The 26273-nt window shown below is 42.5% G+C and overlaps 1 protein-coding gene and 1 long non-coding RNA gene across 2 annotated transcripts; one reads left to right on the plus strand and one right to left on the minus strand.

Annotated features, from left to right (window-relative positions):
- Positions 1–8476: 8476 nt before the first annotated feature.
- LOC132097240 (uncharacterized) lies at positions 8477–11519 on the plus strand. Its single transcript, XR_009422702.1, has 5 exons — positions 8477–9366; positions 9471–9516; positions 9692–9783; positions 9957–10069; positions 11377–11519. It is a non-coding gene; the product is annotated as an uncharacterized LOC132097240 (long non-coding RNA).
- Positions 11520–13067: 1548 nt separating this feature from the next.
- On the minus strand, positions 13068–22932 carry LOC132097241 (uncharacterized). Its single transcript, XM_059502872.1, has 9 exons — positions 22750–22932; positions 18341–18551; positions 18040–18115; positions 17706–17965; positions 16987–17064; positions 16547–16620; positions 14060–14257; positions 13774–13860; positions 13068–13393 (listed from the first exon to the last, which is right to left on the minus strand). Exons 1-7 carry the CDS (start codon positions 22779–22781, stop codon positions 14242–14244), a joined length of 747 nt encoding a protein of 248 aa, XP_059358855.1. The 5' UTR covers positions 22782–22932; the 3' UTR covers positions 13068–13393; positions 13774–13860; positions 14060–14241.
- Positions 22933–26273: the final 3341 nt, after the last annotated feature.

Raw genomic sequence — 26273 nt, forward strand, 5'->3', positions numbered from 1 at the left:
TCCTCCTCGCCCAGTGGTGAGTTATCTAAAGCCATCTCCTATTAAGATGAATCCACTCACCACTAGTGCCCAACTTACTGCTACCCACATCACTCTTCCAGTTACCGCCCTCCTCGACTCTGGGTCAGCCAGGCATTTCATCTCGGGGGAACAGGAAGACCATTGAATCGGCGGCATGTCCGTTTTAGTGTTGGTCCAGTCCAACTGACTCTTGGCCTGTTACATACTGAGTCCATCAATTAGTCCTTGAAGGCTCTACGGTGGATATAATTCTGGCTCATCCCTGGCTGTTGCAGCACAACCCAATCATCTCCTGGTCATCTGGCAAAATCCTCTGGTTGGGTGACCAGTGTTTCTCATCATGCTTCCCCAACCATCCAGCTCCATCAAAGCCCCCTCCAGAGACCTTACCCCTTAACACCACCTCCATCGAAAGCCTCTTGTAAAAACGTTCCATCGACATTCCCTCCTGCTACAAAGAGTTCCACAATGTCTTCTGCCTTCACAAAGCCTCACAACTACCTCCTCACTGCCCCTGGGATTGCACGATTGATCTGATTCTTGGTGAGCCAGTTCCCTTGGAAAGATCTATCCCCTCTCCTTGCCTGAACAGAAGGCCATGGATGAATATGTGGAGGAAGCCCTCAGACAAGGCTACAGTGTCCCATCCAATTCCACTGCCACTTCAAGCTTTTTCTTTGTGGCGAAGAAGGACGGAGGCTTGCGGCCCTGTATAGATTATCGAGCATTGAACCAGATTACTGTCAAATTCCGTTGTCCTCTTCCCATCGTCCCAGCTGCCCTGGAACAACTTTGAGGAGCCACCATATCCTACTAGAGTTATGCAGTACATATAATCTCATCCGTATCCGCAAGGGAGATGATTGGAAGACGGCATTTGTGTCCCCTACTGGCCACTATGAATACCGGGTGAGGCCGTATGGCCTAGTCAACGCCCCTTCGATCTTCCAGGATTTCATGCACGCAGTGCTCCGGGAGTATCTCAACCACTTTGTCATTGTGTACATCGACATCCTCATCTGCTCCCGGAGCCTCACCGAACATCACATGAATGTCAGAACATCCTAGCCTGATTAAGACAATTCCAACTCTTCCTAAAGGCCAAAAAATGCACCTTCCACCAATCCTCAGTGCACTTCCTAGGTTATGTAATAGATAATACAGGAAACAACATGGACAAGGGGAAGATTGAAGCAATCACTTCCTGGACTTTACCATCCATGATCAAAGAACTCCAATGCCTCCTGGGCTTCGGTAATTTCTACTGCCAGTTCATCAAAAAGTACTGTGATAAGTTTGCACGCTAGTGTTCTTTCTAAAATCCTAAATGGTGAGGGCTTCGCGCGGTTGCTTCGTGTCCTTACTTGAGTTTGTAAAAGCCCCATTCATCTTGGGCACCACTCCATCTATATATCCTCAGATACCTATCTAAACAGGGTGTTGCTACTAGGGATCTCAAGGGTTCTTAACCTTTTTGATGTCAGAGCCCAAATTTAACAGTACAAAGTGGCCCAGGGCCCAATCAAATATTAGCACTGTATTGGTTTATTGATCTCACCCTTGGTTTGATTTGTATTCAGTAACTATGAAATCCACTTGCAGTTTAACAGTTTATTATTCATGTGTATATAAACCTGCACATACAACAAGATGCCAAACACACAACAATTCAGGGAACAAATCAATCTGCATCAAGAACAAAATTAAAAGGCTCAAGTCAGTCATATTAACACAAAAAATTAGTAAGATTTGACAGATTTTACTTACAAAAAAAAAATTAAGATAAAAAATATAAAAAAATAAATAAAATAAAAACAATCAAATGTTTTTCTAAAATAAATTAAAAATAATATTTTTCAAATTAAATAAGTTGTAAATGAAAATTGAAATAAAGTGCAAATGAAAAAATATAGCTTTATAATCTTCAAAAAAAAAATTAATAAAATGGGCTGCTTTTTATTCTTTCTAGCAACTACAATTTGGTTTCCCCTTTTCACTTTAAAAATTTCTCAGCTTGATTCACACATACTCCGTCTGCATTGCGTATGCAGTCCATGTGTGTTACGTCTGTGGTGCAGAAGCAGCAGGAACTCATTGCGTTCACACAGGACGTGTTTGCAGTCCACTACTGATCCGCGGCTGTTTAGTCCACAAACACAACATTTGTTCATTGTTTTATATTTCAAATCATGTAAAAAAAACAGCTTTTTCATTATTGTGATACTCTTTTATCACAGTACAGTAACAATATTTCATAGACATTTGTTTATATTTGTAACTCAAATATAAACAACACATTATTCATGCACTTTACGTCTAGGTTTGTGTAAATAACATTATGCTATAACGTGAACATTTCTTGACAACCTAATCTTTTGTCTAAATGTCATTTTGTGGATGTGGTTGTATTTATTTGCTGGCTAGCAGTGAAGAGGTCGTAAGTGAGTCACCAAGCAATTGTAAATTGGTGGGAGAGGCAGGGTTAGTCTTTCGTTTCAACATAGCTTTGAGTTACACATGATTTCCAAGTGGTTTGGTTTCTTAAAAACATCTTTACATTTGGATTACTTTGTTGGTTTTTTGTTTACAGAACTTCTGATTACGCTTGTGGAAAATGAGAGGAGGAGAGGGAGGGAGCTGTATTGATTATATTGTATTGATGGAAAGAGTTTTGTGTCCAATTGTGTCGTAATGTTTTTTTTTTGTTGTATATTTTGTATTTTTTTTTTGTAAGTTTTTTCTAATTGTGTGCCTTTGGACCTAAGTAAAAAAAAACAAAAAACAAAGACCCATCTCTTTTCTCTTTATTTTACAGAATGGCAACTTGAGACAGATTTATATTATACATAAATTTACACATGTATTTAATAATGTAAATATTAGTAATAAACTAAATTGCACTATTTCATGTTTCATGTACCTTATAAATATTGACATCATTACTGTGTGTGTGTATGGGTATACCTAGTACTTTACCTGTCTAGTCTACTTAATATACTATTTTCTTAATAAACTCCGTGGCTATAATTTTTCACAAGTATGCAGTTAAATAGCCGCATCCCTGAAGTTTATGACACACCAAGCCGTTTGAAAATCGGTTGAAAATTGAGCAAAATATAGTTATTTCAGCACTACATGCACAATAGACTTTAATGCTATAACTGGACGAGCGGTCCTGTCCTAAGATGGCCGCCGTGTGACGTCGTCGAGTCCCATTGGCTCTCAGCGCCGGTAAGCTATCTAGCCTTTCTATACATGTCTATGTTTGCTACAGGCTACAGTGTCTTCTTCTGCTTATTAGCGCTTGTTAAACAACTAACTGAGGCTTTACTGCCACTGGTGGTGGGATGGTGTATTGTAACTGTCTCATGGATAACAGTGGTCATACTGGTGTCTTCATTTGATAACTTGTTTGGTCCCGCGGCCCTTGCGGCCCACAGGTGAAAAACGTAAGGTTTTTTGCGGCCCTCCAGGTGGCGCTCATGGCCCAAGCATGGGCCGCAGCCCTATGGTTAAGAATATGTGGATTAGCCGACCCCCACCTGCTGTTAGACTCTCTGTCGCAGAGTAGAGAAATCACCGTATGTAAAGGAGGAGAAGCTCGCAGGCAATCTTTTATGGCGTGCGGTCCGGTCCAGAAATAAGACTCCTGACTTGTCGCGGGAATTCACCGTACAATTGCCAGTAGCCACTGAGTTTACCACTGATAGGCCGGCGGTGCATCAGTATACACACTCACCTCACGCAGCGAATGACTTTCCTCAGCGAACGAATCACTTTACTCACGCAGCGAACGACTCACTTTCCTCAGCGTATGACTCACTTTCCTCACGCAGCGAACGACTCACTTTCCTCACGCAGCAAATGACTCACTTTCCTCAACGAACGACTCACTTTCCTCACGCAGCGAATGACTCACTTTCCTCAGTGAACGAATCACTTTTCTCAAGCAGCGAACGACTTACGCAGCGAATATGGAGGTAAATCAGTTGCAAAACTCGAGAGGTTGTAAGTTGGAATTTGAGAACTTGTCATATTAATATTTGTATTTGTAAATTGAAATTTACACTCACGACCCTGATATGAAAAGCTGAATCTTTCGATTTGCACACACAGACAATGATCAAAAATCCCCTGTTTAAAATCTGAACTTGCAGATTAAAAGTTGCAAATGTGTAAAATGTCATCCACATGTACAAAATGACAGACACAAATGTGTGTCTTTTGCACTTTACTTCAGTTTCTCTATACAACCTCAAGTCGGCGCTTACAACCTCTCAGATCTTGCAGTACAAGTTCAATTCCTGGCGCTTTGACTTTTGCTACTCTTTTTGCGATACTCCTGTGGCAAAACTGACTTGTGCACTTGTAAACGCAGACGCAAGAGAGAGCACGTTGGAGGTGTTTGTGTGATTGAATCCGTTTTATTGGTCGATGCCTGACCAATGAACAACGCCAGCCAGTGCGACTTGGCATGCTGAAAAAAACATTTTTATGCATGTGTATGCTTCATTGTTAAAACACTTGGACAATATTTTCATTAAATATCTTAACGGGATTTTATATTGCAGTAAAAAAAATAGCAAATTCGTTTATTGGTTGGAGTCAGCCAATGAAATGGGACGTTTTTATGTATGCGATGACGTCACCTCATAGAGCCGATCGCGCCGTTTGGCAGTCAATGTAGCAGTCTGTCATCACGATGGTGTCACAGTGTCTGGGTTGTGTTCCCTGGGTTTCCACTAGGTGTCCTCCTTTCCCACAGTGTCTGTCACCTTATCACTTCCTGTTCCCTTATTTGGTCACCTTCCTCTTTGTTGAGTAATTGATTGTTCCCCACCTGTCTCCTGTTCCCTCATTATCCTTCTGTGTATTCATACCCGGTCTGTCTGAGTCTGTGTTAAGGAGTCCTTGTTTAATGTCCTATGATTATTCATGTCCGTCGCTTCTTGCCTTGCCTTGCCTTACCTTGTCTTCGTGTCTTGTTTATGTTGGATTTGGATATTCTGGTTTTGAACCTGCCTGGACTGTTTACCCCTTTGGATTACCCTTTAAATAAATGACTTACCTGCAATTGGTTCCCTCTCCTGTGTTTCCTGTAACGCCGATCGTGACAGAAGGACTCCGTCACAGTAGGAACCAGCAGTATGTCATTTTTCCGTTCCCCAGCCAAGATGGCGGAGCGGCGAACCAAGTACCTTCGGTTGATCGCCCTCCGCCAAGAGGGCAATGAAGTGGGTGCCCTGGCTCAGGTGTTCTGGTCCCTGGCCGAGGGCATGGGCTACAACGATGCGGCCCTCAAGGACTATTTCAATGGCGGGCTGGATGATCCAGTGTCTCAGGAGAAGATGGCGCAGTTAGAGACACTGGAATTCTGGGAATTCGTGCGCTACCTGCAGCATCGGCTTCGGTGGGATGCCCCAGCCACTTCTGTCTCTTCCGGCAGGGTGGTCGTCAGCCCAGCACCACTGCTCAGGATGGCAACCAGCCAAGCGCCACAACCCAAGATGGCCGCCAGTCCAGCACCACTGCCCAGGATGGCTACCAGCCAAGCGCCACAACCCAAGATGGCCGCCAGTCCAGCACCACTGCCCAGGATGGCTACCAGAAAAGCGCCACAGCACAAGATGGCCGCTAACCCAGCGCCAATGCCCAAATTGGCCTCCGTTCCAGCGCCACAGCCCAAGATGGCCGCCAGCCCAGCACCAATGCCCAAATTGGCCACCGGTTCAGCGCCACAGCCCAAGATGGCCGTCAGCCTAGCGCCACAGCACAAGATGGCCGTCAGTCCAGCACCACAGCACAAGATGGCCGCTAACCCAGCGCCAATGCCCAGATTGGCCACCGGTCCAGCGCCACAGTACAAGATGGCCGCCAGCCCAGCGCCAATGCCCAAATTGGCCACCGGTCCAGTGCCACAGTACAATATGCCCGCCTGCCCAGCACCACAGTACAAGAGGGCCGCCTGTTCAGAGTCATGGCCCAAGATGGCTGCTTGCCCAGCGCCGCTGCACAGGATGAGAGTCTCAGTTTACCCTCCGGAGTCGAGTCAGGTTCCAGTTGACCCTCTGGAGTCTAGTCAGGTGCCAGTGGACCCTCCAGAGTCGAGTCAGGTGCCAGTGGACCCTCCAGAGTCGAGTCAGGTGCCAGTGGACCCTCCAGAGTCAGGGCTAGCCACCGCTGATCCTCCAGAGTAAGGGCTAGCCACCGCTGATCCTCCAGAGTCAGGGCTAGTCACCGCTGATCCTCCAGAGTCAGGGCTAGTCACTGCTGATCCTCCAGAGTCAGGGCTAGTCACTGCTGATCCTCCAGAGTCAGGGCTAGTCACCGCTGATCCTCCAGAGTCAGGGCTAGTCACCGCTGATCCTCCAGAGTCAGGGCTAGTCACCGCTGATCCTCCAAAGTCAGGGCTAGTCACCGCTGATCCTCCAGAGTCAGGGCTAGTCACCGCTGATCCTCCAGAGTCAGGGCTAGTCACCGCTGATCCTCCAGAGTCAGGGCTAGTCACCGCTGATCCTCCAGATTCAGGGCTAGTCACTGCTGATCCTCCAGAGTCAGGGCTAGTCACCGCTGATCCTCCAGAGTCAGGGCTAGTCACCGCTGATCCTCCAGAGTCAGGGCTAGTCACCGCTGATCCTCCAGAGTCAGGGCTAGTCACCGCTGATCCTCAAGGACTGAGTCAAGTCACCGGTGATCCTCAAGGACTGAGTCAAGTCACCGGTGATCTTCAAGGACTGAGTCAAGTCACCGGTGATCTTCAAGGACTGAGTCAAGTCACCGGTGATCTTCAAGGACTGAGTCAAGTCACCGGTGATCTTCAAGCACTGAGTCAAGTCACCGGTGATCTTCAAGGACTGAGTCAAGTCACCTCTGATCTTCAAGGACTGAGTCAAGTCACCTCTGATCTTCATGAACAAAGGCAAGTCACCTCTGATCTTCATGAACAAAGGCAAGTCACCATTGATCTTCATGAGCAAATGCAAGTCACCAATGATCTTCATGAGCAGTGTCAGGCCAGCACCAATCTTCTGGAGTCCAGTAAGGACACCAGGGAATTACCAGAGTTTCGTCGTCCCGTTGGTCCAGCCGCACGGAGGTCTGCTCCGCCTTGGGGGGCTCTGGTCCTGACCACATGGCTGTGGTGGTCTTCTGCTCCGCCCCGGGGGCCTTCCGCCCTGACCACACGGTTGTGGGGGTCTTCCGCTCCGTCCTGGAGGACTCTGACTTCGTCCACAAGGACGTGGTGGTCTTCGGCTTCGCCCTGGGGGGCTTCCGTCCTGACCACACGGTTGTGGTGGTCTTCTGCTCCGCCTTGGGGGCCTCTCGTCCTGACCACATGGCTGTGGTGGTTTTCTGCTCCGCCCTGGGGGACTCCCGCCCTGACCACACTGTTGTGGTGGTCTTCTGCTCCGCCCTGGGGGGCTCTCGCCCTGACTACACGGTTGTGGTGGTCTTCTGCCCCGCCCTGGAGGACTCTGGTTTTGACCACAAGGACGTGGTGGTCTTCCGCTCCGCCCTGGAGGACTCTGGCGTCGACCACAAGGATGTGGTGGTCTTCTGCCCCGCCCTGGGGGGCTTCATGTTGTTGTTTTTGCTTTTTGTTTTTGTGTTCACTCCTGTCCCTGTTCCTTTCTGTTAGTCTGGCCCTCCGTCCCTCCCCCTGAGCCTCCACTTGTCCGCCTCCCTCCTGATCTCTGTTTTGTGTCTGTCGTGGAGCGTCTGGGAGCCGCTCCATAGAGGGGGGGGGGTACTGTCACAGTGTCTGGGTTGTGTTCCCTGGGTTTCCACTAGGTGTCCTCCTTTCCCACGGTGTCTGTCACCTTATCACTTCCTGTTCCCTTATTTGGTCACCTTCTTCTTTGTTGAGTAATTGATTGTTCCCCACCTGTCTCCTGTTCCCTCATTATCCTTCTGTGTATTTATACCCGGTCTGTCTGAGTCTGTGTTACGGAGTCCTTGTTTAATGTCCTATGATTATTCATGTCCGTCGCTTCTTGCCTTGCCTTGCCTTACCTTGTCTTTGTGTCTTCGTGTCTTGTTTATGTTGGATTTGGATATTCTGGTTTTGACCCTGCCTGGACTGTTTACCCCTTTGGATTACCCTTTAAATAAATGACTTACCTGCAATTGGTTCCCTCTCCTGTGTTTCCTGTAACGCCGATCGTGACAGATGGAGGCATCAAGCAATCCCAGGGTAGGTTTTTCTTTTTAATAAATTAAGACAGTTTCAATAATCAAATTATTATTATGTTTTCCTTGACTGATATTTATCACCGATGACGACTACTATCCACACAAAAATAACTTTTTGCCATTTGTTTAAATGTGGGTGTAAATGCTCAACATAATTCATTATTTAAGGCATTTTCTTTGATGTAACGTTAACGTAATAAATGACGAGAAGGTGATAAGAACGCCAACGCGAAGTGTCCCCATGTTATCACACAATAGACAATGGCCAATTGATTATGATGTTACATGCTGTTTATTACACATTATAATGAAGTATTCCAGATTGCCGCGATGTGATCTTTTAACTAGCTACCACTCCCCATGCCTTTACCTATTGAAAATACTAAAGCTTAATACTACATAAAAAGCATTGTTAGATGATAGATGAATTGAAGGATTTACATTTTTTTATTATTATTATTGATATATTCATATCATCTTGCAGGAATTGTTGTTGAACCATTTATTACAACGGCTTTACACACGTCTGTCACTTTGGCTGGAACGCATTCCTCTTGACATGGACTTCTTAGAATTTACGTGTTCTTAGGAGCTGGTCATTTTTAGTGTCATCTCAAATCAGATACCCATTCCAGATGAACTGTATGATGCACTTTATCAAGTACACCAGATAGCCATAAGAAATACTAAAATGGATCCACACATCATGGCTTCCCAAGAGAGAGGAAAAAATGGCCGTCCACGGATTCTGATTTCTGAAGACTCTGTATCCCAAATGCTTACATTAGGATTGCCTGTGACATGTATTGCAAGGTTGCTAGGGGTGTCCAAGTTTACAATTCATAGACGCATGGTGGAATGGGGATTATCTGTGATGGCAACCTACAGCAACATTGCAGATGCCGAGCTAGACTCACTTGTGGCAACAATCCACACAAGCAATCCGAATGCAGGTTACAGAATGATGATGGGTCTGCTGAGAGCACAAGGTCATTGGGTACAGTGGGATAGAGTTCGTTCTTCAATGCATCGAGTTGACACTGCAAGCATTGTTTCCAGGATGTCACAATTAGGATGCGTGGTTAGGAGGACATACTCTGTCCCCAGCCCAAAGTCCCTGATGCACATTGACACAAACCACAAGTTGATACGGTAAGTTAAGTAAAAATTTTTTTATTTTATTTTTTATTTGATTTTATTCAAGTATATATTGTATGCTCAGTTCAGCATATGTGAAAGAAATATACTTTTTCAAGGTATAACATTGTAATATTTGGAGGCATCGATGGCTTCTCCAGGAAGGTAAAGATAAAGACACTGCTTACTTAGGCTAGAAGAGTGATGAATTAGTGAATGATAGTTATTTTGATTCTTAAACTTGTTAAAACATGCAACTTAAGTGGTATAATATTTTAAAGACTATTAACATGTTAATATGTAGAATACTTATTAAAAATTATTTTGTGTATTAATGTAGATAATGTACCTTGGTGTGTCAAATAACAATCTGGCTTCCACAACACTGTCTTTTTTCCATGAGGCAGTTCAGAAGTTTGGATTTCCACTGATGTAAAAATTGGCCACTGGCAGTTGCTGTTTTTTTAAAATGTATTTTTTTTAATGAAATAAGCAAAAAAAGAGGCTTAAATTATTGTGATGCTAAAATCATTTTATATAAATCTGGAAGATTAGTAAACACTATATGCTGTCGCATTATTTGTTACCAATATATTTTTTGCCAGGGTTCGGGGGGATCATGGGGGGGGGGGGGTGTAGATGTGGCCTGCCTTATGTTCTCTGACCGAGGAACGGGGAGAAGTAGCTTCATTGCTGGTAAAAGTGTTCACAATCAGAGGTAAATTTTGATATAAGATATTTAACCCTTGTGCACTGATCATTTAGCATGTATATTGGGGCTGTTAAGATAGAGCCCTGTATTAAAGCTCTGGCCCCTCAGGCCGGGCATCGGGCCAATTTTCATGTCATAGTTCAAACGTGGGCCGGGCCTGTATTAGGCTTCTCCTTATTTTTATATTTTAGACATCCATCAATTAGTGGTGAAAAAAAGCTGTCGAGAGCGGCTCAAAGATGTTTATTGTCGTGCCAGCAGCAGCCTGTATGGTGCGAGCCGTCAGTGCCGCTGAACAGGGCCGGGTTTCCCAATAATGACTTATCTTTGAGCTTAAGAGCGTTTTCTACGATATCGTAAAAAGTATTGTTTCATGTGCAATTCCCAAAAATGCACTTAAACAATCGCAAGTAGCTGTGCTTTAAGTGCTATTAGGAATCATTATCTGTTTGTCAAGTGCTGAAATTTCACTTTATAGAATGGCTCGTAAATGTAGTACTGTAGTAGCTTAGTTATTAAAATATTCCAGCCAACTCCAGACAAATATAATATAATATTTTTATTATATTATTTTATAGAGCATTTATATTGCATTATACGTAGAATATTATACTTCACACAATTTTTTGGTTTATTTTTAATTTATAAATTCCTTTAAAAACATCAACAAAAACGAGTAATAAAATGTACAATAAAGTACAATCAAATTCTTATATTATAATCACATTGCACTTGAATCAAGTTAAAGGTGTAATCTGCCGATTGTCCTGCAGGTGACCGCATAAATCTGTCTTCTTACAATGCACTTAGGGCTTTACGATTACACCAGAGCACTTGTAGATCTACAATGATTTTCAAGTGCTTCTTAAGTTACGATGCTTTTGGCAATACTAGGGCTATGTAACGAACAAAAAAAAAATGCTCCAAACGTTTTTCTAAATTAACTTAATAAGAGTTAATAAAAAAAATTAATATAATCACTTTGCTATTACATACAACACTGGACTATTTTACTAGATAAACTGTAATATAAGCTCAGTTGTGCAATAGATTTTTAACATTGTAAAATCAAGCATTATTACAATAGAAAAAAACCCTTTTAAAAATTAAACTGAAGATTATGCAAATATGCCATATTATTGTTGTGTGCACACAAAGGTTAGGTTTTATCAAATTTTTATTTGAAAAAAAAAAGTATTAATTAAACCTGTAAGTTGCAGCCTTTATAATAAAATATTATTGTATAAATTACTTGGGCTTCTGTTAAAGTGCTGACCATGTTAAAATATTTTCCACTCCTTTGCTTAAAACAGAATTGAGCGATTGTGGCGGGATGTGTTCACTGCAGTTACCTCCCACTTCTACCATGTTCTGCACCAGCTGGAAGAGGATGGGCATCTTGATCTGTCCAGCAGTCTTCACATCTTCTGCTGTCACTATGCCTTTATCCCACGGCTCCAAGTCCATCTCAATATATTTAGAGGGCAACCTCTCTCCTAATCAGCTGTGGCAACTGGGGCAGCAGTACCATTCAGAAGAGTGTGATGAAGTAGGCATGGTTTATTTTTCCCTTTTTTTTTTATCTATTCTTATTCCATTTTTTATTTATTTTTTTTTTTTTTACTAATTTTATCTTTTCTTACAGAATCTACAGATTCCACAAATTGACTGGGAAAGCAGCGGTCTTATCCCCAGTGACACAAATTCTGGCATCCAGGGTCCTGAAATTGAATGACCACTGAGTTCTGAGGAACTTAATGAACTAAAGGCTGCTGTGGACCCAATGCAACCATCAGGAAATTTTGGGGCAGATGTTTACATTGCTACACTGCAGTACATGCACAGTATTGGCTATATGTAAGACAGTGGAAATATCTTTGAGATAACCCTCCCCCCCAAAAAAGCCACAAAGAACAAGTTCTGTTTTGATATTTTACTGTAGAAGACAAAATAAATCTATTCACTTTAAGCAGACTTTTGTCTTACTAAAACTGTAGCTGTCTCAAAAAAAAGTTTAAATGTTAATTTAACAATTAACAGTATTATTTGAACACATTAATATAAACAGTCTGGGTTATTTAATTACACAAAAGCATCATAATAAGTAAAACACTGCAACAGCTAAACATTCTAAAACAGTTCCTTTTACCTATTTTGACATTTACAGTAAAACAAACATGAAAATGTCTGAAATTACCGTTTCACTTTGATATTTTCAATTGAAATCAGTTTATGTAATTTTATACAAGGCCAAAACCAACATCATTAGTGGCAATACAGCTTTCTAGGTGTTTTTTTAAATGGTCATAAGTCGTGTAATGAGCTGGTAGACGAAGAATGCAAAAACAGGTGGAGGATGTAGGGTTTTCTGCCTGCACCACTTTCACCTGCATTTCCTTCATTGGTAGCTCCCAGCCCACCCAGAATTTGACAAGCTGTTTCAATTTACATTGATCAGCTGAAATGGAGCAGATATATGAAGAACATAAGTTATTAAAACACAAATTTTACAATACATAAGCAAGTTAATGTAAAGACCTGTTAAATATTCATCAATGATGCAAACAGAACAGTTTTTCACATTTGACTGATTTTCACATAAGCCTAATTTAATGGTCTACTGGTGAACTTCTACATAAAGTTCAATTGCTTATAAAAGAAAAAAAACAATTTACAATTTATTTTAAGGTGTTCTGGTTACAGATTAATTATACATTTAAGTACCGAGTAATATTAATTAACTACATGTACTTACTACATGGTTAGGGTTAGTATTACGGTTAATTTATTGTTATTATAATTGTAAGTCCCTGTAACATGTGTAACAAGGCCACCTTAAAATAGTCTTACCAAAAACACTTACTGCATGCTGAAGAAGATTGTGTAACAGCCAAGTGCGGTTGGTTGTAGTCAACACTGGAAGGTCCCAAGACATTGCCAGTGTGTCAATGGCTGCCTTTTGATCCTCACTTAAATCATTGTTTGAATCACCTATAGCAAGCTGTATGAATAGTGAAAGAATACAATTAAATATACAAACACATTTACCTCTACCAATATGGCACCTACCAACCTACCATCTGTATTGTCTCCCTAATGTCGATGTCAGCCACATCTTCAATTGTGATGGTTGCTGTTTGTGGGGAGCCACCTAATAATACATGTACAATTGCTGGGCTCACACCTGCTAATGAAGGCCCACCATGGAGGAAAGAATGACCAATAATCAACCTGCCATCACAAACAAGTCACTCTGCAAAAGGACTTGGGAAGTAGATGGGATAAGGTGGTCAGTTTCCCCTATAAATAATGCAGTTCCGTTTCCATTTCCTGTTTGTTAAGCAGGAAACCCAAAGCATTTTTAGTTAAGTTGACAATGTCTGTTAGTAAACTGATCACACAGTGCTTACAAAATGGTAACTGACATCTTTTTATAGACATCAATTATTTTATTTTATTCTAAACATGTATGGCTGTGTTTCTGCTACAGATCGCAAAAAAAGCTATTTGCCAGAATAGTATGGGCTGTTTTTCATACAATGGTTCCAGAAAGATTTTGAGGCTTTAAAATGATAAGAGATTTTTGTCCAAAACTATCCTATAAACAAGAAAGACAGCCATATGGGTTTTAAACAACAGGAGGGTAAGTTAAATATTGAAACTTTCTCTTTAATGTTGTTAAAATAACCTCCTACCATGAAAGAACTAACCAACATTAAAGAGGAATCCATTCTGCAGCTTGTGCATCACCATGCTGAAAAAATGGCGCTTAACACCATCCCCAGTGGCAACATCCCCTAAAAAAATAAATAAATAATTGTAAACTGCTTTAAAATGTGTTAATAAGAACATGTAAACAAGTTGTATAATTAAAAAGTGTAAATAATTAAAGGAATATAGTGTATGACAAAATCCAATGGGACAGGATGTTTGGTTTCTAATAATGACAAGATTTCATTATTAGTTACATTATTAAGTTTTATATTGTTATAGTACCTTCCAATCGGCATTGAAGAGGTCTAGTCCAATCAATTTTGGGAACCTTGTAAAAATGTATTATTCTCCCCTCCTGGTCCTCCATGTCTTCTCTAATATCAATTCTTACTTTCAGTGGGGGCTCGTCTTCTTTTTGTCGAAGTGTACACTGCCTGTACTGTATAGCTGCCCTTTCTGGAAGCTCAATCCTCTTCCAATCTGTGGCCAAAAAAACTCATGGTATGGTATCATGGAAATAATTTTAACATCAACTTTTTCATTCCGAGAGAATAAAACACACAAAATCAGTACCATCACACATTGAAGGTGCACTTTCAGCTGAAACTGATGGCCCAGGTGTTAAATGATCAGGATCAAGTTGGAAAGTAGTGCTTTGTAGTCTGGTACTGGTTTGGGATGGTAATGAGGCAGTTTCATCAACAGAATTTCCATCCAGTATCGAGGGGAAAATCTCAGGGAAACTACAGTAAAATACATAAACATCCATTGCCCATCTAGGCTTTAAAGGTGCCATGTGCAAAAATTGAGCTAAAAATATTCAATAAATGACCTACACGCATCAAAAGTATGAGAAGAAATAAGGGCGATGATGTCATTAAAAAAAATGTAAAGTTATAGTGCTGCAGAGATATCAACCTTAATTAGCAGTAGCATTACTAGCCCCGGTCCGACAGGTGTCGTAATACCAGTTTCGGCCATGGGAGGCGGTATGCGGGCAACATAACCACCAGCCAACCTGCAATACACGAATAACTCGCATGGCTTGTAGGCGTACCTGAACCTGATGTCAATCATGTGGAAAGTACAGCCCACTACTTCATGTGACTTAAGCCCTTGGCAAGAGACCACCACCCGCTACAGGGAAACAACCGCGCTCGGAATCACAAATCAAATCCGATAAGAAAAGGAGCCAAACCAGAGTAAACAACAGAGTAAACCAACTGATGGACCTGAAAGAAATGAGGTCCGACACCGAACTTGCAACATTTCTTTTGGATTGGTAAGTTAGATGCTGTTAGTATTTCGCTAGAAGTTTGTTTTATATGTTTGTGTATTTTTTTCCCGGGAAGTTATAACATAGAAATGTATCGAAGGCTGTTCTAGAAACGTGCTAATGTTAGCGATGGCTAACCGTAGCTGCGTTTGATAATTAGCTAGCTATAACTTACCCATTTTTTTATATCATAAGTAACCTGCTCTGTCTAGTCTGTTGGTCTCCGTGTCCTCTTTGCTTCGTGGTTTTTCTGTACGTGAGAAAATTGATGTGTGGCGTGAAAGCGTGTGAAAAGAGTCAATTGCGTGTGTCTCACGGTGAATGCTTGTGAGAGTTGGCAGCTCTGGTTACCTTGGTTGGCGCTAGCTTGGTCAACATCAGCTGTCTGGTGTTGACCAATGATGTTGACAGAATGCTGTCTGTCAAATTAATTTAATTCCAATAATGTCTATTTACAACTCAATGTAATATGAACAAAACGAATATGAACATATTCACTGGTAAAGGTGAAGGGGAGTAGCTTGAAGATGTCATGTTTCAAAATCACTTGACATCACCCAATGTTCCTCTGGAGGCAAAACGTCCTCTTATAGCAGCGGTTTTCAATTCCAGTCCTCGCGCCCCACTGCTCTGCATATTTTGCACGTTTCTCTTTGTTAACACACCTGATTCAGATAATCAGCTCGTTAGAAATGAACTCCGTGCATGAACTGTTTTTCAAATGTTCATTGCTCCCTACTCTCTGAGCAGGGGAAGTCTGTTGAAGTTTACCTCACATCGAAACATTCATTCACTGATTTGTGCTGTGCAGCGTCTTTAAACATGGACAACTGTGACATCATATACCTCTGTAAATCGATACAATTTAAATTCACGTCTTGCACACTTCAATGCACTTTGATTGGAACATATAGCTACGTTCGCTTCGAACTGGAATCATGGCTGAATATCCTGTGATGTCCACTTCGCAGGGCACTTATGTTCGAATAGAACAAATGTCTGAAGCTCTAAGAGAAACGTTCAAAATGTGCAGAGCAGTGGGGCGCGAGGACTGCAATTGAGAACCGCTGTCTTATAGGCTTCGGCTATGCTCTAGGGTTGTTGTGAAGACTATGCCGTTTCTCGTTTGTTACTCTAGAGTAGACCAATTCACTTTATTGAGGCATACTGCCCCCATCTGTTATGGAATGTGGAGTATGACTTGATTTTTTTGCCAGATATGACAGATGGCACCTTTAAGGAACATTTGAAAACTTAACATTAGAATACATTTAAAAGATGTAACATAAGCCTAATGAGAATTGTTTGCAGTATGATATCCCAAATTTGAGATTTTCAAAATTGCTCATTTGTTTTAACTCCATTGAACCAGAAATGCAATAATTCTTCTCTCTGTCTCTCTTTTTTTTTTGGTAAAACAGTGACTGTATTTGTTGTAGACAAAAAAAGAAAACCTCTCCTTACTGTTCACAACTCTAACATTTCTACAGTACCTTTCTCCACATGTACTGGCATGGTAAGGCATCACTTCTGCAGAAAATTCTTCTCCACATATCGGACAGGCATCCTGAAGAATAAGACAGGCTCAATATGACATCAAACAGGTCTACAAGCAAACCATAAGCACATTGCTTATGATCTTATGACTAGGCACAATCAGGTTTATTGTCTAAAAACAGTGTATGCTGACTTAACGAGAGAACCAGAAACAAACACAGACTAGCAGTAACAGTTAAAGTCAGTTTAAAAAATAAAATGTTTAAAGTTTAAAGTCATAAAAATGACCGGTGGTCAATCATTTAATATTGTACAAAAGGTCCTTTAATATATTTATAACCAGAGTTAAATATATTCTCAGGATACATCCTCAATTTACCAATGACTGCATTAGCTTAAGTTTTGTCATCACTTTTTAACCAAGACAGTCTCTTACCAGACAAATTACATCTGACTCATGGCTCAGTCCATGGGCCTCTTCATTTTCTTTTTCCTTGTCAGATTCAGATTCTATCTGAAAAAAAAAAACAATAATTCAGATTATATTTTTATTCTATCTGAAAAAGAGGCTCATTATAACGATGCCATAAAGTTTCTTTATTGTAAAAGAGCATAACAGAAATACTTCAAGAATAATAGATGGCTATATTTAAGAAGATTTTCGTATTCAAGAAGTGTGACTGAGGGTAGCAGCTGAGCCCACCATATATACAGTAAGTGCATAAATGTGTGATAGCTGGAGAAACCTACACTGTAAAAACAAAAATTTAGAAAACTTAAATGTTTAAGGCAACCAGCTTCAGAAGATTTTTTTGAGTTTTCTCAACTTTAGATTTATTTGATTTTTACAGCACTGTAAAAAATAGTTAAAAAGTTAAACTTAAAAAGGCCAATGCCAGCTTCAGCAGATTTTTGACTTTTCTCAACTTGTTTTCAGTTTTATACAAACAAAAGTTGAGTAAACTCAAAAATTTACAAAAATAGGTTGAGAAAACTAAAAAAATCAGCTGTTTGTTTTAAAAAAAAAATGTGTAACAGTGTAACAGGACACCTGACCTGGGACATAAAATAGATAACTAACCAATTATCTATCAAAATCTGTTTTAAAGAATATAATTTTTCATTTTTTGTGAATGACACTGAAATATCACTTACCGCATTATTACTTTGACAATCCTCAAGGTGACACGGCAGCAACTGTAATGGGACTGATATACCACATGTCATGCAGATGTTTTTGGGCATGTTATGAAATTCAGGTGCATTATATGGCAACGGGGTTATATCGATTTCTTCTTGGAGGGGGACGATGTAGATGACATTCTTCCCATTGTTAGAGGACGTCTTCAATATTTTTGCTGTGTAGCCCTGGGAATCCTGGGCCAGAGATGTTGTTTTCCTTTGTCCACTGCCCCCTTTTAAATAGACATGTGAAAAACAATAACAATGTTGGTAAAAGGATAAAAAATATGTAAATGCATAAACTTACCTGAGGCTTTTTGGAGCAGCCAACCACCTCTTAAGTTTTGCAACTTTGGGTACTCCTGAAGAAGTACTTTGGTTATCTGGATATTAGAAGGCAGATATACAAGTAAAATACTTTATGAAAACACAAATAGGAAAAATTGTTCCTTCTTTTTAAAAATTTAATAATACTAACAACAACAATAATAATAAATAAATACATACATAATAAATAAATAAAACAATGTAAATAAAACAGGAACAAAAACTTGTAATATCTTTTGTCCAAAACATATTTAAACATCAAGTTTTACACCATGTCTCACCTCAGTATGATCAGCATTGTCTGGAATATTTACAGTTCTTCTGCCTAGCCCTGCTTGTAAGAGAACTGTTTCATCTTTGGGAGTCTTTTGGGAGTTTTTGGATAGCAAGCAGAACTGGAATTCTAAGAACTTTACAGATGTAAGTTTTGCAGGTTCAGGTGCCATTTTTTTCATTCGTTTACGGCCTCCATGGTAAAGTGCTGGAAAAGCTCTTTAATAAAATAACAAAATATATGTGCAAATAAGCAAAGTTATTATTATAAAATTAACTCTTGCAGGAACAGACCATTTGCAGTGTAGGCTAAAATAGAAGAAAACCTAACATAATAAATAATAATAATAATAAATTTTATTTGTAAAGCACTTTACATTTGACACCAAATCTCAAAGTGCTACAGTAGAACATAATTAAAAACAATACAGTATTACAATAAAACACAACATGTTAAAAGACGGGACTAAAAACAAGCTTTAGCTGTTAAAATAAGCCTGTGTAAAAAGGTGGGTTTTTAGTCCTTTTTTGAATGTGTCCACTGTCTGCGGGGCCCTGAGGTGGTCTGGGAGGGCGTTCCACAGGCAGGGAGCAGCGACTTGAAAGGCCCTGTCGCCCATTTTTTTGAGCCGTGTCCTGGGCATGACCAAACGGTGCTGTTGGCCTGACCGGGTTCTGGTTGATGAATTTGGCGTGAGCAACTCAGTGAGGTAAGTGGGGGCCGCACCGTGCAGACAGTGATGGGTATGAAGGAGGACCTTATATTCTATGCGGGACTGAATGGGGAGCCAGTGCAGCGAACGAAGGATGGGGGTGATGTGCTCATGTTTTCGCACCCTCATCAGGACCCTGGCAGCGCTGTTCTGAACATACTGGAGCTTTTGAAGGCTCCTGCCAGGAATCCCAATGAGGAGTGCATTACAGTAGTCCAGCCTGGAGGAGACAAAAGCATGGACGAGCTTCTCTGCAGCAGAAATGGAGAGGGAGGGGCGCAGTTTGGAAATATTGCGGAGGTGAAAGAATGCAGTTTTGCAGATGGAGGTGACATGACTGTCGAAGGAAAGGTGGGGGTCAAATTTTACCCCTAGGTTAGTAACAGAGGAAGAAAGGGGAGTGGTGTGTCCAAAGAGTGAAACAGTGGTGATTGGAGAGGAGCGGAGTTGATGAACAGTTCCAGTTTGAATGACCTCTGTTTTGGAGCCATTCAGCTGCAGGAAGTTTTGACTCATCCACGCCTCTATCTCCTCCAGGCAGGAGCTAAGGCGGGCAGTCGTGGTAGAGGGGGAGCTAGAGGGAGTGACTTGAAGGTAGAGTTGTGTGTCGTCAGCATAGCAATGGAAATTAACTCCATGCCTGCTGACGACACGACCCAAGGGGAGCATGTAAATGGTGAAGAGGGTTGGACCGAGTACGGAGCCCTGGGGGACCCCACAGGTGACAGTGTGGGGTCTGGATTTTACATCACCCAGAGCTACATACTCGGTTCTATCAGTGAGATAGGAGTGAAACCATTTCAGGGCAGTACCAGAAAGACCTGTGTAGTGCTGAAGTCGGTGCAGGAGAATGTGATGGTCTACAGTGTCAAACGCAGCAGAGAGGTCGAGAAAAATGAGGAGGGATGTGGAACCGGAATCAGAAGCCATCAGCAAATCGCTGGTGACTCTGATAAGAGCTGTTTCTGTGCTGTGGGAGGGACGAAAACCAGATTGAAATTTCTCATATAGCCTGTTGGATTTGAGATGATTATGGAGCTGGGTGGAAACAACTTTTTCCAGGAGTTTGGAGATGAATGGGAGATTAGAAATTGGTCTGTAATTCGACAGTGGTGTAGGGTCCATGGTGGGTTTTTTGAGGAGGGGTTTGATGAGAGCAGTTTTGAGGGAGGTGGGAACATAGCCTGTCTCTACGGACATGTTTATTATTTTGGTTATGAGGGAACTGATAGAGTTAGTGTGAGTTTTAAGCAGAGGAGATGGGAGGGGATCAAGGCGGCAAGTGGATGTTTTGGATTTACGAATGATGTTCTCGACCTCCTGCTGCGTTGTGGGGGACAGTTGTGATAGGGTTCGAGAGATGGGTGTTGCGGGCAGGTCTAGTGAGGTGCTATTTAGAAGTGGAAATGAGGAGCGAATAATGTCAATTTTTGATGTAAAAAAATCAAGAAACCGGTTGCAATTTATATCAGTTGGACTGTAGAATGAGGAAATCTGTGGTTTGATGATGTGATTTATTGTGGAGAACAGTTTTTTGGAGTTACCTGGGTTGTTGTTTATAAGTGTTGAGTAGTATTCTGACCTAGCCTTGGAGAGTGCTTTGGCATAAGCCCTACGATGTTCCCGGTAGGCCAACTTATGCACCGTCAGGTCAGATGTTTTGCAGGCACGCTCCAGGACACGGCCAGACCTCTTCATCCCTCTCAGCTCGTTTGTAAACCAGGGGGCAGAGCGGGTAAACGTGACTGTCCGGGTTTTTAATGGAGCAAGACAATCCAGAATAGAGGTGAGGCTGGTGTTGTAGTAGTCCATTAAGTCATCAGCTGATGAGTGAGGAGAGGGGGAGAGATGCTGGAGATGTTGACTGAGGGAGGTGGCGTCCAAGTTCTTAATGTTTCTGAAGGTAATATGGCGTTTTGGTTTGGTGGGAGGAACTAATATTGGGACTTCAAATGTAACCGCCAGGTGATCGGAGACACCCACGTCATACACCTGAAGGCCTGAAACTGAGAGGGAGTCTGTAATGACAAGGTCCAGTGTGTGCCCCCTATTGTGTGTGGGGGCATCCACAAGCTGTTGGAGGTTAAGACAATCCAGGGTTTGTTTGAAATTTGAGGCCAGTTTACAGTTATGGGAGTCCAAGTGTATGTTGAAATCACCAATAACCAGAATATTTGAGTGAGCTGTGCAGAGGGAGATTAGAAAATCATGAATGTCAGGAATGAAAGTTGGTTGTGGTTTGGGAGGGCGATAGACGAGGGCTATTGTTGCTGAAAAAGCTTTTTTGCAACTAAAAACCAGACTTTCAAATGAGCCAGTACTGGGCACAGACACGGGGGATAATTCAATGTTGCTGCGATGTAAAACAGCTAGGCCCCCACCACGGCCAGTTGTACGAGCCTTATCGAGGTAGTTATACCCGGGTGGGCAGGCCTCATTTAGGGATGAGTATATTCCAGGCTGCTGCCATGTCTCTGTAAGACAGAGAATATCTATCCCCTTATCCAGGATGTGGTCGTATACAAGTCCAGATTTGTTTGACAGGGACTGCACATTTAGCAGTTCAAATGTCATTTGAGCTCTAAAATCCAGTTTATTGACAGGGCGGAGAACCCTGCGATCCACTCCAGGTTTTACAGTGCACCGTTTACACCCAGCACTATCTATGCCAGGAGTAGCGGTACTCTGATAACGCATACGGTGACGTGTCAGTTGCGCAACGGGACGCGATGCCGACCAGAGGGATGAGATGGAGCTGTGGTCACCGGATTTAAACACAACAAACCGGCGCCTTGATCCCCTATGGATATATCGAGGTCGGTACGGAAGATCCAGTTGCTGCAGGGGAGCTCGGTTGTTGTTATTGAGAGCTCGGAGATGTTGCATCGAGGTGTCGGACCACAACATGATGCGTGATGTGTTAGCGGCTAGCCGATATCCAGGCGAGTACCGGTGAAAGACAACGACACAAGCCAAGGTAATCCACAGCTTCCACAAAGATGGTATTCCACGTGCAGACATCCGCTTGAAGGCAGAGGCGATTGCAGAACCCGAAGTTGGTTCAGGGATTTGAAGCCAAAGAGTGGAGAATACACTGTGACTTTGCCGGTTTCAGCTTAGTAACAGGTATGTGCCAGGTAACACTTCACGTAGCAATCAGTTGGCTACTGAGTGCAAAAAAAATATCCGTCAATTGCTGTAGCGATTTCAGTAACTACAATAAGAATAGTACGGTAGAGCGGATTTGCGCGAATTTGCAGAGAAGCGGCGAACAGCCAGCGCCAGCGTCCTCTCCACACACACTCACCAATGATATATGAGTGTACTCACTCAACATATGATGTAAACTGTTATTAAATACAATATTATATAGATACAGTGTACAAATGTGGTTTTCATTGGGAACATTTAATGGACATCTTCAACCAAAACAACTCCCAGTGTACTAATTAGTGGTAGAATTCTCCTTTAACAACCTGGATTAAGAGCCCTGCTCAGGGCTGTATTGATGACAAATCACATATGGGTCTTTGTGGGGTTCATTTAATCCATTGATTACTAGCCCACATCTTTACCACATCACACTAACAAATTGCTATATACAAATATAGAATAAATATAATTTCCCCCCCCCCCCCCCCATAATAATTTTTTTAACTATATAAATATTGACACCTGAGAGCTCGGAGTACACGATTCCTTACCTTTGCATTTCTTGCTGAACTGTGTTTGGCATACTAACAGCCTGGCCAACCCCATAGGAAGCACTAGTACCAGGCTGAGGTGCCACGGTGGGAGAACTGTTGGGATTTCCATGTGCTTGAGGGCTGCTATGACTTTGGATGCAGCTAAGCAGATTCCTTACAGCACTTTCTATTTCTGAATTTTGCTCCTGTAGAAAGAAAACAATATAAGTTGCATTCACATAAAATGCAACAATAACAACAAGAATCATAATAATTATTATTATTGTTATCAAGTAATAACCCACCCCCACATGCATGGTACAGAGTATTTATTCTATTACAAAAAAAATTCTACATGGGTCATGGAGTATGTTGTCTTATTTTTATTTTTTTTATCAATACTCACGATGTTTAAAAACACTGATAATATATATATAGTATTAGTATTTTCAATAGGTAAAGGCATGGGGAGTGGTAGCTAGTTAAAAGATCACAACGCGGCAATCTGGAATACTTCATTATAACGTGTAATAAACAGCATGTAACATCATAATCAATTGGCCATTGTCTACAAATAAACCCCATTTAGTGTGATAACATGGTGACACTTCGCATTGGCGTTCTTATCACCTTCTCGTCATTTATTACGTTAGAGTTACATCAAAGAAAATGCCTTAAATAATGAATTATGTTGAGCATTTACAACCACATTTAAACAAATGGCAAAAAGTTATTTTTGTGTGGATAGTAGTCGTCATCGGTGATACATATCAGTCAAGGAAAACATAATAATGATTTGATTATTGAAACTGTCTTAATTTATTAAAAAGATTAAAAAGATAAAAAGATGCTTGATGCCTCCATCATGATGACAGACTGCTACATTGACCGCCAAACGGCGCGATCGGCTCTGAGGTGACGTCATCGCATACATAAAAACGTCCCATTTCATTGGCTGACTCCAACCAATAAACGAATTTGCTATTTTTCTTTACTGCAATATAAAATCCCGTTAAGATATTTAATGAAAATATTGTCCAAGTGTTTTAACAATGAAGCATACACATGCATAAAAATGTTTTTTCAGCATGCCAAGTCGCACTGGCTGGCGTTGTTCATTGGTCAGGCATCATTAAATGAAACTGATGAATTTTGGTAAATATTTTGCTAAATATGTGTTTGTGCTGGTAGTAGGCTAGTGCTGGCACCTTGTCTGGTTTAGGCCTTTCATGGATAAATAATGATGACAATAAAACCGCCATTAGGTGACCGCAAATCCATGGTTTAAGTATTTATTGAATCGTTCAAATCAAACATTTTGTTCAAAATGGCTGATTCCATTAGAAAGGAAACAAGTGAGTCCATCCAAATGGACTGTTGAATCACTGGCTCACTTGATTCGTTGAAAATCTGATGAATTCAAGGAACAATTTTTTTTATGTTTTACTATGCACTGTAACTATAAAATTAATAGCACATTTGAGCTCGCGCACATTTGCTTATACTCAAGCATTGCTTAATGTGCAATGAATATAAAAACGTGAAACATTTTTTTTTTCATGGCTTAAATTATAAGGACATTCGAACTGTATTTATTAATTCTAACAGATTTCATTGCGCAGTGAATGCTTTTGGACTCTCAGGAAGGGGTGTGTTGTTTTTTTTTTTGCAAAGTCGGTGACTCCAAATGTCTGCTCTATCGTCTCTCAATCCGTCACAAACAGTGTATGAGGGACAATGGAAGCAATCAAAAAGGTCTCCTGTGGTTCAACAACAGACACTAGAATCCTGCATTTTAGCCTGAGCCCGACATGCCCCGACCTTTTTTACCCCCTCGAGTCGGGCTTCGATTGTTCAGATGTGGGTTGGGCCTCCAGTCTGTTTAGACTTCTCAATACTTTTATATTTTAGACATTAATCAATTAGCGATGAAAAAAAACTTGCTGCGCTGGTGGAAACAAAACGAGACCGTGATGCCACGACTGTAAAGAGTGGCTCGACGGTGTTTTGTGTGACCCGCAGCAGCGCAGCTGAACAGTTCTGCGTTCAAATAATAGGCTTAAGCTTGCCACAATGCACCGGCAAAAGTAATTACAATAAATGTGATAAGGGGGAAATAGGAAGAAGATATTTTAATTATTTACTAATAAACTAGTGTTTTCTGAGTCTGTGTCGCAAGGATGAAGTTGCAATCCCGACTCGTCATCTCCTCATTAGCCGTTCCGGAGGCCGAGGCGGTGCCCGATGCCATTCCGGAGGCCGAGGTGGTGCCCGATGCAAAATGCGGTGCCCGATGCCGTTCCGGAGGCCGAGCCGGTGCCCGAGGCCGTTCCCGAGGCGGTGCCCGATGCCGTTCCGGAGGCCGAGGTGGTGCCCGATGCGGTGCCCGATGCCGTTCCGGAGGCCGAGGTGGTGCCCGATGCCGAGGCGGTGCCCGATGCTATTCCGGAGGCCGAGGTGGTGCCCGATGCTATTCCGGAGGCCGAGGTGGTGCCCGATGCCGAGGCAGTGTCCGTTGCCGTTCTGGAGGCCGAGGCGGTGCCCGAGGCTGTTCCCGATGCGGTGCCCGAGACCGCTCCCGAGGCCGTTCCAGAGGCGGTGCCCGAAGCCGAGGCATCTCACGTCTCCACAGGCAGTCCAAATTCAAGTCAGGTGCCCATTGACTTTCCAGAGTTGAGTCAGTTCCCGGTTGACCCTCCAGAGTCGAGTCAGGTGTTCATGGACCCTCCTGAGTCAGGGTTAGTCACCATCGACCATCCAAAGTCAGGGCTAGTTCCAGTTGACCCTCCAGAGTCGAGTCAGGTTCCAGTTGACCCTCCAGAGTCGAGTCAGGTTCCAGTTGACCCTCCAGAGTCGAGTCAGGTTCCAGTTGACCCTCCAGAGTCGAGTCAGGTCCCAGTTGACCCTCCAGAGTCGAGTCAGGTCCCAGTGGACTCTCCAGAGTCGAGTCAGGTTCCAGTGGACCCTCCAGAGTCGAGTCAGGTTCCAGTTGACCCTCCAGAGTCGAGTCAGGTTCCAGTTGACCCTCCAGTGTCGAGTCAGGTCCCAGTGGACTCTCCAGAGTCGAGTCAGGTTCCAGTGGACCCTCTAGAGTGGAGTCAGGTGATTGTTGAATTTTCAGAGTTGAGTGAGGTTCCGGTTGACCTTCCAGAGGCTAGTCAGGTGCTTGTGGACCCTCCAGAGTCAGGGCTAGTCACCGATGACCCTCCAGAGTCAGGGCTAGTCACAGATGACCTTCCAGAGTCAGGGCTAGTCACCGCTGACCTTCCAGAGTCAGGGCTAGTCACCGATGACCCTCCAGCGTCAGGGCTAGTCACCGATGACCCTCCAGCGTCAGGGCTAGTCACCGATGACCCTCCAGCGTCAGGGCCAGTCACCGATGACCCTCCAGCGTCAGGGCCAGTCACCGATGACCCTCCAGCGTCAGGGCCAGTCACCGATGACCCTCCAGAGTCAGGGCCAGTCACCGCTGACCGTCCAGAGTCAGGGCCAGTCACCGATGACCGTCCAGAGTCAGGGCCAGTCACTGATGACCTTCCAGA

This window comes from Carassius carassius, chromosome 21 (assembly GCF_963082965.1).
Source record: "Carassius carassius chromosome 21, fCarCar2.1, whole genome shotgun sequence".
NCBI lineage: Eukaryota > Metazoa > Chordata > Actinopteri > Cypriniformes > Cyprinidae > Carassius > Carassius carassius.

Coding starts and splice junctions, on each gene's coding strand:
- LOC132097241 (XM_059502872.1), bottom strand. CDS start 22,781: ATGCCAAACACAGTTCAGCAAGAAATGCAAAG. Junction 18,116..18,340: donor ACAATGCTGATCATACTGAG/GTGAGACATGGT, acceptor TCTAATATCCAG/ATAACCAAAGTACTTCTTCA. Junction 17,966..18,039: donor GCTGCTCCAAAAAGCCTCAG/GTAAGTTTATGC, acceptor TCTATTTAAAAG/GGGGCAGTGGACAAAGGAAA.